The sequence below is a fragment of the Aptenodytes forsteri genome, unplaced genomic scaffold (assembly GCF_000699145.1).
Source record: "Aptenodytes forsteri isolate BGI_AS27 unplaced genomic scaffold, ASM69914v1 Scaffold114, whole genome shotgun sequence".
NCBI classification, from domain to species: domain Eukaryota; kingdom Metazoa; phylum Chordata; class Aves; order Sphenisciformes; family Spheniscidae; genus Aptenodytes; species Aptenodytes forsteri.
The window spans coordinates 5,417,499-5,430,738 of NW_008795364.1; the positions used below are offsets into that span (position 1 = coordinate 5,417,499).

Below are 13,240 nucleotides of genomic sequence, written 5' to 3' on the forward strand. Positions count from 1 at the left end.
GTAGTTATGTTCATTCATTGGCTGATCCTGCAAAATGTTTTTGACCAGTTTATAAAAAAAAATTTCTGAAAATTAAGATGCTTTCCTGAATCATTGCAGTGGTATCTTCTCTGTTATAGGCCAAGTTCCTAAGAAAAACAGTCAAAAGGGTAGAGATGTAGCTCAAAGGTAAATAGAAGCAGCAAGATCAAAGTAATCATCAGTAGAAAAGTTCCTCCTTTCCTTCTTAATGAGCATATCCCAGGATGGTTGCTTTTTCACAAAAAGCACACCTTTACCTTTTCATAAAGCTGATGGCCATATGGGTGTTAGCAGGTGAGTCAATAAAAGAAAACTGAGACTGGCTTCAAACCCAGTTTGAACTAAACCTGAGAGACCTGGAGTTGCAGTAGTCACAGTAGCTCCTCATTTTCATGTTAGAAGGAATTCCCTTGAGCCTCCTAATTCTCCAGAACAGCTCTAATCCACAGAGTTGTTAACATTTTTGCAAAACCTAAAGATCTGCTGGCATGCCTGCAGAATGCAGTAAAAGACTAAGCTCTCAGACAAATCAGATCTTTTAGAACCCTGCTGCCTCCCAGTGCTTTGAGCTTCCCATTAAAAATAAAAAAAAAAAATATTGGTTCAAATGAAAAAGGAAGAAGGATGTAAAGCAAATACATAAAAACTTGGAAACAAAACAAAATCTACACCGATTTGAGGATAAATTCACAGAACTGGACTCATTCCACCATGTATTTTGAAGCACAGTTTGAGACTTGCCCAAGAATCGGAAGTTGGTTTGCTGGGTATTTGGGAGATTATCTCTAGCAATTCATCTGGATACATTCCAGTGTTGAGCTACAGAAGCTGGCCAAGACTACGCCTACAATTCCAAACTGGCTTCCAAATTCCAAAACCTGGACTATTGTCAGACAGAAAGAACTGGAAGATCGTCTTCTTTCTACAATTTAAATGCTAGGAGGAAAGTGCTAGGAGGAAAGTGGAGAGCACAGACAAGCTGGATATGGTACAGGATGAAAAACTGGAACAGAGTGCAGGACAAAAGGCCATGACAGAAACAAACTGAGTAGCCATGCAAGTTCGTTTTCAGGTTTTGGTTTGTTGTTTTGGGTTGTTTTTTTTTTTTGGGGGGGGGGGGGACACAACTCTCTAAACTGAGTAGCCATGCAAGTTCGTTTTCAGGTTTTGGTTTGTTGTTTTGGGTTGTTTTTTTTTTGGGGGGGGGGGAACTACATCACTTCCATTAGGTTGGAAGCCCTAAATTGATGAGTAAGATGATCAGTTTGCACTAGACACTTTTCTCTGTCTCAGTCTACTATCTGAGAAGAGAGGTAACAGTACTACCACCTTCTCTTTCATGGATTTATGAAAATCATCAGCTATGCTTTGTGATTAGTTTAGACAGATGAGGTCTCTCTAAAAGCTGAAGACTTTAACGTCCTCAGTTATTTGTCAGCACTCTCCAACAGGAGTCTATTGCTCCCACTTTTCAGTAGATACAGATATTCCCTCTCAGCTCCAGGGCAGCCAGGTTAACTCAAATCACTTTGACCAGCTACCACGGTTGACTGTGAACCTTCATCTTCTCCAGTATATTGATGTCATCCTTTATGCCAGATCTGTTACAGGAGCAATAGCACCTTTAAAGCACTGCAGCTATTTCCAGATTAACAGTGTGCATACTCTCAAATCTGACAGTCTGATTGTCACAGAAAGACTATGAAGAAATAACACTTCAGAACAGCTTTTAGTTGATGCCCTTTAAACCTGGTCTGAGATCACATACTGAACAGTAAGTACTAAGAAGCCATTGACCTCTCACCCATCTGGGAAACATTTAATCTTGTGCACTAAATGGGGCTCAGCCTTAAGGCAGAACAATTAATGCAGTCATGCAAGATAGTGAAACTGGGTTCCCACTATGTCTTGTGGTTAACTGGCCTGTTAAATAGATTATTCTGTGCACTCCGTGTTCTGTCTCTGTTCCCACACTGCAGTAATTCCCAGCTTTCTTCCTATCTCCCTACTATGCTTGATCCAGCTTCCTCGCCTTTCTTAGACCTTCTTCTGTAACACACCCAATTCACCACTGTTCGGCCCCCTAGGTTGACCTGGCACCACAGCCAACTAGCCGATCAACATGCACAATCAGTATTCAGACAAATCCCAACAGGCCGGACTCATCCATCCCTCACCCTCCGGTGTGCCAAACAAATACGACATGTTAGTTCAGAACACTGACTATCTTTGAGATTTCCGTCCTTCTTCTCCCATAGATGGCCAATGCCTACCACAACCAGACAGTTAGCAAGCCTGAAGGAAAGGGATGGAAAGAGAAGAGAAAGAAAACATGATTATCTGACAGGCCATGTAATTCTATCAGACTCATTTCCTTAAGACAGGCTTGCAAACAGGAGTACGTAATTCTGGAATTGGAGGCTAATGGTAATTAAGCACTGGGAAAGGAGAAGCTAAGTTGCAACAGGTAGACCCGTTCAGTCATTCTGATTTGAACGTTCCAGTTCACAGTGTTAAAACTAGTTTTATATAACAAAAAACCTCACTCACTTTATTAGCTGCCTACATCAAACCCATGTAAAACAATAAAGAAAATAAAAACCTTCTTTTCTCTGCTTTCCCTGCTGAATGCTCGTGCTTCAACAACACCGCTCACTTTTACTATGGGTCTTAACCCATTCGCTTTGGGAATGAACCGGAGCTTTGATGCCACAGGAACATATTTTTTTTGACGGACAGCTTCAATCTCCTCTGAAGATAAAGCACGTAGGTGTACTTTGGCAAAATGGTTTCTAAAATACAAATACACATTTAGTGTAAGCAATAGGAAAGGCAGTAAGTTAAAACATTTAATCTCTTTATGATAACTGAAGCCAAATATTTTACTAAAAGGATAATTACAAATACTAACCTCTGCAGAAGTGACATGGAAATCTGAATTTCAGAACAATTTTGCGGTATCTTAATGACAATGTAATACAATAATAAGAGAGTACACATTTCTGCTTGATGTAAATTAAGATAATAAAAACAAATCTTAATTAACACAAATGAAAATTTAAGCACAGATTAGCCAAGTACATTTGACCATTATGAAATATTTTTTATGCAAGACAACAAGAAGTTGGATGTTTCTCATGGTTTCTTCAGCTTGAAAGACATTAACAAAGTTGAATAGAACCTTCTGAAATCTAAGTTAAGAAAGATCCAGGGAAGGACTTACACACTGTAATTGGCTGTTCTACTCCCACCGTTTAGGGGACCTACTATGTATTAAAAGTTATTATAGCGAACTGAGGTACTAGGATACATATACAACACAAAAGGGCATTTAGGTATTCAGCAACACGATTCAAAAAAACTAATCTGATGAGCAGGCACCAGCTAAAGTGAACAGCAAAGAATAACGAAGAACGGAAGGCTCCTAAGTCACAGATTCTGAGCTCCGTAAGTCCATCTTCCGGGAAATGTTTTTTCCCCTCACAGATACCCCCTTAGGATTTACAGTTCAGTGTAGCTTAGTACAAAATCAATACTTTCCCATGCAATGAGGCAGGAAAAGGAGGTGGTGCAAAAGCCCTTGCTTTTACTTAAGATTGTATTGTTAAAGTGGCCTACTTGCAATGCGAAAGACCTGGATCAGTCTCCTGCACTGCTTCAGAAGGACACAATGCGCCATTCCAAAAAGCCCTACAGCCTACTGGTTAGGATACTCCCCTGGGAAGTGAAGCGAGACAATTCAAATCCCTGCAGAAGGGGGATGCAAATATAAATTCGCATGCAGATTTTTCTCATCCCACACCAACCAACAGGCTGGTTTAGCAAAAGGAGGCCACGCTATCACAAAAGGCAGTGGATGGTTGGTGGAAACGTGGTAAGCATGCTCTAGGAGACACCTGAGAAGCCAAGCATGCAGGTAAGCGAGGCACACGAGTACTTCTCTTCTGTATGCTAACACAACTCCCATACAAGCTAATGATCCAGCTGCTTGGAACTGTCGGTGTCTGAGTGATACAGTATATGACACCTAGAAGGTATAGAGGCATCCAGGGCCAGCAAGCTGAGCTATTACTGAGCAAGTATTTTGAGGATTTGTATTCAAACTTTGGAATTAAATTCCTGGTACAAATGTAGCCCAAAGTAAAGCAGAATGGACAGATCGCTGTTCCACAGCTAGAGATCACTATTATTTATTATGACTTAAATTCCTTCCTGAACCCATAAAACTTCATTATGTACTATAGCATTAGCTAGATCACTAAAACAAAACAAAGAACTCCAGTTCAACAGAAACAACCGAATGATCAAATCTCCATCGCTTTGCAGTTCACATTTAAGATTGAAGGGGAAAAAAACCCAAAACAACCAAGCACCGTATAAAAAAAATATGACTTCCTCTGAAAGTGAAGACAAAGGCCAATTATTGGCAGATCTTCATCATTACTACCTCTGGCCAGCTGTAGAATTGGATGTCATTTTGCCTGCAGCAACATTCTTTGCTTGTTTCATGGGATTTGTAGCAGCACTAATGATTTTGAACATGCACTAATCTAGTGGCCACTGAACCATCCTACTCTCATTTGTACACTCACGGTGCTGTTACACACTGGAACTTGGAGGAAGTTGAGTGGATGGTGCTGCTGTCTTTTGACATCTCACCACAATCTGATGGGGGAGATTCAGAATTTCTGCAGCATTTCAATCCTCAGCAGCCACTGTGTGGCGAGGGTGGGGAAGGAGCGGTCCTTAGGAAAACAGGTGCTGTCACCACAACGCTGATTACGTTACTTTTAAAACATAATTTCTGTGAGCCATGTAACTTGAAGCAACTGTATCATGAAATACGGAATTTTTCTTAGTAAGTACTGTTTTTAATTTGGGGCATGAAGTTTGGTATAGCTTCAAAAATTAATAGAAAGTTGTGTGTGTGCAAAATGACCAGCACACTCTCACCTCCACCCATACAGCAAGACAAACATATAGATTCAGGTCCCCTCTCAGAACCATGGTCTGTATCCTTGAGTGGGATTCTGCACAGGAAGACCTACTTATACAGTCCTTCAGGATGGGGATTTACTCCCTAATGACAATGCAGTGCAAAGGCAAGCTCATGAGTGAAGTCCAGGTCCACTCAGTCCAGCCTGTTCCATCCATTCTCTTCCTCCCAAAGGAGGATGCAAAAGAACTGGAAAGGCATCAGTGGCCACGCTTGGCTGTGAATGCCTTCCTGCGAGCCAGCTCAGAGCAATCGCCACGAGCGGCTCCAGCTGAGAAGGAGAAGAACCAGGACAACCACAGAACAGCCATTAGGGCAACAACTAAGGCCACCAGATACTCTTCTTCCAGGGAAGATGGAAGCAGCTCAACAGCCTTTGGCACCGATTCACCAACAGTGCCTGAAAACGCTGGCTGGTTAAGAGAGGAAGATGCCTAGAGAGCCTCAAAATGGCCGAAGCAACCCTAAACAGCTGTTTCCCAATATCTCTAAACCCCAATTTCTCTCCTCCCATGTGAACTAGGCAGCTTGCCACCTGTATGAATGCAGTAAGCTGGATTAGTAGGAGACCTCACATTACGTTGCACACTCAAAAAAGCAGTGCAGAAAGCCCTAGCCTTGTGAGTGAGGCTTAAGTGCAGCTGCTGGGATCAGACTAAAAGTCCATACAGCTACATATCCTGTAGCCAACAGCAAACACCCTGTCCTTACAGCACGCCCTTGGCAAGCACGCAGCAGTACTTCCTTGGGATACTTCCCCAGCTTCCAGTTATCTGCAGTTCAGGGACTTCCCGAGACAAAGGTGAGAAGGGGCTTCCTACACAGTGGGGAGGAAATCAGAAGAAACGGGATCAGCCCAGATTAGGGTCTTTTCAGTTCAGAGCACCTTGTCCTTTGTCCTCTTTTCAGCTGGGATAGAGGTAATTTTCTTCCTAGTAGCTGGTACAGTGCTGTGTTTTGGATTTAGGATAAGAATAACGTTGATAACATGCTGATGTTTTAGTTGTTGCTGAGCAGTGCTTACACTAAGTCAAAGACTTTTCAGCTTCTCATACTGCCCTGCCAGTGAGGAGGCTGGGGATGCACAAGAAGCTGGGAGGGGGCACAGCCAGGACAGCTGACCCAAACTGGCCAAAGAGATATTCCATACCATGTGACGTCATGCTGAACAAAACACTAGGGGGTGTTGGCCTGGGGGGCACAGCTGCTGCTCAGGAACTGGCTGGGCATCGGTCAGCAGGTGGTGAGCAATTGCATTGTGCATCACGTGATTTGTATATTATTATTATCATTATTTTATTTTATTTTATTTCAATTGTTAAACTGTTTTTATCTCAACCCATGAGTTTTCTCACTCCACCGGGGTGGGGGGAGCAAGCAAACGGCTGTGTGGTGTTTAGCTGCCTGCCGGGTTAAACCCCACAACATCTACCCATTGGATTTTTCTGGGAAACTGGGAATAGGGACAAAAAGGGCTAAAACCAAAAATATTTGTTTTCTTTTAATCACATACCCTACTAAAAAGAGCATTATATCTAATATGTAAAAATTAGTACTTGATGATACTTTATGCCAAAAAGTAGCCTTTGAAGTACATTAAAACTACCTAAAACACTAACTGTAACACTAAGGCTGTTAGTTTGAAGACAAAACAAACAGTATATGTGGGAATGAAAATTATATTCTACTACTTAAATGTCATATTCTGGGCAAAGCAGGACCAGGGCCCTATTAAGTGCAAACACATATGCAGAAGAGCTGCACTGGAGATACCAATGTTAAGATCAGGGAGCAGCAGGGCAGGAGGGGGAAAAAAAAAAAATCACACATATAACATTGCAGACCAACAGACCACTGTGAATGCAAAAGATTCACCATATAAAACGGCCATTAAAACGCCATATAAAAAAGCCATTAAAACACAAGACATCAAGTATGCTCATTTTGCACAGTACCAAAGCTCTCTCGGATACCAACAATTTATGATGAAAACCCAGATGTGAACTACAGAGATGTTTTTTCCTATTTTCTCACTTAATTGCTTAAAATTCGATCTTAAATACATGCATGTATTTTTAAGACCAAAAAGCAGCAGGAATTCCACAGCTGCACTAAAAAAAATCTGCAGCTTTTAAATCCCTCAACCTTCCAAAAACCCAAAAGAAAACAAACCCACTGCCTGAATTTATGAATAGACTATTACAGCATTTCAGCAGAGTTCAATTTTTTTTCTTTTGTTAAGGCAGTGCAAGCAAACTGAGTATTTTTAAAATGAACTTTCCCAAGGTTACTTTGGGATTCTACCACAATGTTTTCCTCATCGATAAAAGGTGTAAAAATTTGACTTATCAAACAAAATTATCTTCATTATTATTGCAAAGGTTTCTCTTCTCCTACAAAAGAATTCAAAATTTGAATCAGTTTTCTCACACAAAATATTTCTGAATTTATAAGCTGCACATACTACAAGTTGATTTTTCTTTTGGGAAATTAAGAAAATAAAAGGAGGATAAATGGGCAATAAAGAAAAGCAGAATTATAACTTTACGCTACAAAACATGAGATTTCCACATATTCCATTTATGTTTGATTAGTTTTCTGATGTTACCTAATTCCAATGTTCTGTAACTTGCCCCAAATAAACTTTCGGTAGTAGAAAAGCATGTTTTTCTGGAACATGGTCTCGGTGATATAGAAAAATGATCTGAGCAACTCAACAACATAGGTATCCATCAGCCAGTATAGGAATTTAGCCAAAAGTTCTTCACGGAAACAATGTTCATAGGCAGGAACAAAGTGATCACCTTCAATAAACAATTCAAAGGTAGTTATAGTAAATATCAACTATTTGTATTAGTGAAAAAAAAAGTACAAACAAAAAACCACACATAACAGACTTTTCTTAGCTTGAGGTTAATGGAAAAAAAAAAAGCAAATACAAACAATTGCACAGATGCCGCTCCAAATTTTCACTGGCATTAAATGTGACCCAAGCTTAAAGTACAAATTTGCAGTGACAAATTGACATACAGGATACGAATACATGCCATTAGTAGCCCAAAGACTTAATTTCTTCCCACAACGTTGATTGTACAAGAACTTTAATGCACAAAGGCAAGATTATTGTGAAGGGAAAGGAAAAATGGAAGTAAGCCTACTACAATATAAAACCTAAAAAAAAGAAATAAGCAGAAGAATGAAAATACTTAGGTATACTGTAAAAATAACAGAATTAAACTGGGCTGACTTGGGCATGAGAATGACATTCAGATTCCCCAATTACATGAAAATTAATTTCGGGGTTAAGTTTTATATAGGACGTCTGAAATAAAGCCTATTGCTGCAGTCAAAAAGAAGAAAAAAAAAATCACCCTAACTCCATCAGCACATACAATATTTAGATGGCACAAAAATTTTTAACCCAGAACATTCCTAGCTACTGTCAAATTTAAGGCCACACAGGTTTGTAGTGATGTCTAAATATGGGTGAGCGAGTAGAGAATAAAACCTTGTGCTACAATACTGAATTTTTGCCAACTTCCAATACTACTTTTTCTAATTAAATTTAACAGTAGAATTTAGCAAATTACAACAGGATAATTTAAAGAAATTATACAGAAATATTAGTTTAGCTGCATAGCACAAGTCACAATTATGGCACAAATGTGTTAAAAATAGCTTAATTTTGACACAACAGAGCTGAAGCTTAAAACTGAAACTTATAAAATGGAAGTAAGTTTCCAGTTCTCTACCCTGTTTTGGTTTTGTGCGCTTCAGAGCAGACATTTTCATGTATTTACAGCACCTAAGAAAAGACTACCATAAAGAGATAAAACAGCATTCACTTCAACAGAAGCCAGGTAACATCAATGAAAAAAATCCAACGACTGTTAGAAAATTCTCTAACTGAAGAGTTGCAATATGCAGTTGTAATACACAAATTAAATCAGGATATTGTTAAGCAGCTGTCCCAGAACTAGATTATTTGTTTTCTAAGTTCTTGACAACAGATGTAAATGATGACTACAATTCAGGGAACTGACAAGAAACCACTACTACTACTTTTGGAGGAAAAAAAACACCTACAGTGCAGCAAAGCAATTAAATGTGTGTTTACACTTCAAGCACAAGGGAGTAATTTCATGGAAATTAAAATCAAGCCTATGTGTTGCTTTTCCTGGAATAAGGCCAGAGAATAAGGTATTACATTTTTTAAGGTAAGATGTTCCAAATGACTATGAACCAAACATATATTTTACAATAAAAACCTTTTAAAATATTCACTCCTGAGCATTTTGAAAAGCATGGGTTTGAGCCATAGTTTCTGAATAAAGAATCAATACATTTGCTAAAACTAACAGTTTCTTATGGAAGTGTAACCTCCCCTATTTTTGACATCAGTTCTCAAACATCAGACTTTTTATTTTCCTCCTACATTACAAAGAACCTGTAGTAATTTCAGAACCTTATCACACCTTTTAAAAAGGAATACCATTTTCAGCTCACATTACTGTAGGATCCAAGTACATTACCAGGTAAGAATAAATACTGCAAACATACCAGTTAAGGAAGTGCAATCCACATTGTATAGACAGAGAACAGAAGCACAGAAAAATGACAATATGCCTTAGATCCTACAGCAATCAACCACAGAACCACAGCTCCAGCCTAGATTTAAATCCTAGGATAGTGTCTGAATGAAGGCTTCTTCAAGGAAGCAAGATTTACCTGTCATCATCTGAAAAGAGGACTAAACAGAAGGGATTCGTATAGAATTTGGAGCAATCAGCTGATGCCCTCACAACAGCTTTCAGCCAAGGACCACTCGGTCTTGTGACCTCTGCACCAACTACCCAGCCTGAAGCAGTGCTCAGTAAGGGTCTCTTGTTCCTAGAGAAGGGCTCTAGAAAGGTGACAGATGCTGGGCAACCCCTGTATTGCATGGGTCCCATACTCATGTCTTTCTCACAGGGTTGATGTGAGGGGGGTAAAAAACCACACTGTGGGATGAAGGTTCACTCCCATAGCAGAGGAACACATGCCACTACAAGTGTCTTGATTTGCCTTCAGTTCTTTCTGAAGGCTTATGGCAACCAACAGGCAGACTGCATTTGTTCCTTATGTGCTTAGGTCATGCTTCAATGAATTTTCAGAGTTACTGCAATTTGGAGGGTAGTGGTGGAAGGGAAAGAGTTTTGTTGAAAGGCCCAGGTTCTGAACTCATGTTTATGAAAACGTCATCCTACTGAACACAAGAAGTGTGAATGAAAACAATAAAAACTTAAGTTTTGGAAGGAAGACAGGCTTAAGTGTTCTTCCACCATCAATTACAAACACTACTAGGTTTGCTCTCTCAGCTATGGTTATCACCAATGAACCCAACTCTGAACCCAGATTCAACACCTTCCCCTTCCCACCTTAAATGTGAACACCAGTCATCTGACACCCCCGCCACTTAGTTCTTTAATAGAAGAAGTACCTTTGACTAGACGAAGCCACATGCAGTCATTCACTCTCATCTTCCACATCAGCTCCTGCAATGAAAGCTTAGCAAACTTCCCCATGGAAATGAACGCTTTCACGTTTTTTAAGAACCGGCACTTGTTATGGTTTGAACCCCAAAGCTCAGCAGGGATGACCCGCTCCAGGCACTCCCTCACAAAGATGTACACCTGCCAGTGGCTGCTGTGCTGCTTGAGGAGCTCCCCGAGGGCTGAATCACACACCTCTCCCGGGTTTTGCTCCTCACTCTGCGAGTCCCCATGCACAGATTTTGCAAGAGGAGCGCATAAGTTGTCTGGCACATCAGTGTGACCAGATTCACATTTGCCGCTTGTCACGCACTTAGTAGGCTCTTTCCCAAACTGTTCTGCTTGCTTGTGAACCTCTGCTTCCCCAGGCAAGGCTGCCTGACAAGGCAGCTCACTTTTTCTCACACTGGTTTCAGCTATCCAGACCGGGCAATTTTTTTTCAAGAGAACTAAGTAAGGGCACTTTCCATGGTTCTTTAACAGTTTCTGAAACGTATGTCTCATTTGCCAGTAGCGTTTGGGCAACCTCTTCTTTCTCCAGTTGTGATGTGGCAGACTTTGGTTGTGCTTTTGCTCCAACAGATTTTGGCTTAAGAATATAGTTTCTATAAGCCGTCTTCCACCTGCCTGACAGCCCTGCAAGCGATTCAGTAAAAACGATTTAGGAAAACATTCTTGGAAACTCCTGCGAGAATACAGAAGAAACTTCCTGTCAATGTATACTGCAGAACGCAAGAGCGTATTTGGTAACTTCTTTGCCAAATGAGCTAGGGGACTTTCCTGCCTTCTGCATTTTGAAGAAATACCCTCCATGGGTTTGATTTGTACAGAATCCAACTGAGATTTATACACATGCATCTCTACTCCTTTCCTATGGGATTCTGCTTGCATTTCAATGCTGGACTTTAAAGGTTTGTTACTCTGAACTCGCAGAAAAGAGCTTTCACCTGCCACAAACTTCTTCCCGTCACGAGATGTATGAACTAAAGAAGGACCAGACATATCACTGTTACTTCTTTGAGAAATGTGCTTTCTTTTAATGAGACTTACAGAATGTGATGCTACATACCCAGTTCCGTATCTCCTGGAACTACTTTGTTTTACATCAGGAGTGAGATTACAAGCCTTCTCCTCTCTCACTTTCTCCTCTACTTTTGCTCTCTTAGCTGGAATTTCAAGTTGTTCCCTATTAAGCTTCCTTTTTAAAGATGGTGCCGCAGCTGACAAATATAAACCGGAGCTAGTCTGTTTTTCCAGATGTTCAGCAACAATTCTGATATGTTTGCTTGCTTTAGAAACAGCTTTTGCAGAATACTGGTAACTGGACACTAAGCTTTGTATCTTGTTATTTTTTTTATTTCCCATGCTGGAGACATTAGCTTCAAGTCTTTGTCTGCATTTCCACCAATGCAACTTTGAAAGATACCGTCTATGAAACATAAGCCTTTTTTGCATATAGTCAAGCAAGCTACTACATTTATGCTTTGAAAACCTTTGTTTAACAAACACTGGGGATGAGTCTACATTATGTGAAATAAGTTCATAAACTGGTTGCCCACAAACTTGATAACAATTACTAGGGGGAACCAGCATAAAGATTGCACAGTGTTCCAGTAAATACATCATCACATCATCCCCTATCCGGCTCAGCAGTGTTTCCCAGAGGCCACTGATACGAATAGTTTCTGTTGCAGTATTGGGTAGGTAGCTGTATATATTTGAAGAAGGCATGATTTGGAAATGAGAACTGTTTTCATCCAGTAAGGAGTATCCATATGCGAGGACATTCTTCTTTCTTTTTTCACACAGTCTCTGAACGACTCTTGTGATGACTTCACTCTGACTGGATAACTGAAGAAAGAAGAAAGAAAACTAGCTTTTATCACCGACTCTTCCAGAAGCCACAACACATGCTTTAAACAGACAGACATGCAAGGTACACCATCCTAGACATCAGCTTTAGATCAAGCCCTTTCAAAGCAGTATTAATGATTCATAAGTGCCAAACGCAAAAAGAAAGATTTTCAAGCGCACCACAAGATGTTTACATGCAGCAACATGAGCCTACGGCTTTAAGGAAGTCTTTTTAACGTCTGCCCTTTTGATCGTGCTTTTCATGCCCAGGAAACACCCTACGCTACTCCCCTTGGCTCCCTCAGCAACCTGGACTCCAAGGCCTTCAGGTCACTCTGCCCGTACATACGTGCTCACACAGGCTCTAACCTCCAGGGAACTAACACTGATTTTCTTGAGGCCTCCATTTCCTTTCACGTAAAGAAAAGTTCAACTAAACGACTCAGTTCACAATTCTAAGACCCGCTCAACAAGCTTGCAAAGTTTGTTTCCTACCATAGCACAGTTTTGCTCACGGACGCAGTAGCTCCAAGAGAAAAGCAGTCTTTCCTCTCTGAAGTTTCTTCTGCTTAAACACCGACCCGCAAGCGGTTTTCCCCCCTCTTCTCTATCCTCTCAGAGTGGGAAAGTGGCATTTTTCACTTCTAGTTGCTCCCCGGCTACGTCTGGTTTGTTCACTCCTACCTCACAGGGCAAGCAGAGAGTCAGGGAGCCCCAGGCACGCAGACCTTTTGTGTGACCTACCACCCACCCGCTGGCGCCAAGACTTTGCTCGCCCGCCCCCCAGAAGCGGAGGGGGGCGACGATCCCCCACGGCTCCCCGCTGGCTAGAGCCGAC

General features: G+C 40.9%; 1 protein-coding gene across 1 annotated transcript in view; it reads right to left on the reverse strand.

The window, feature by feature from the left end:
• The window catches only part of TERT (telomerase reverse transcriptase), a 34,766-nt gene extending 22,017 nt beyond the window's left edge, over window positions 1-12,749 (reverse strand). Inside the window, exons 1-5 of the mRNA XM_009280215.1 lie at window positions 12,690-12,749; window positions 11,876-12,420; window positions 10,497-11,821; window positions 7,626-7,821; window positions 2,624-2,813 (exon numbers count right to left, since the gene is read on the reverse strand). Of these exons, the coding sequence (XP_009278490.1) occupies window positions 2,624-2,813; window positions 7,626-7,821; window positions 10,497-11,821; window positions 11,876-12,420; window positions 12,690-12,749 (2,316 nt within the window). The remainder of the gene's footprint in view (window positions 1-2,623; window positions 2,814-7,625; window positions 7,822-10,496; window positions 11,822-11,875; window positions 12,421-12,689) is intronic.
• Window positions 12,750-13,240: the final 491 nt, after the last annotated feature.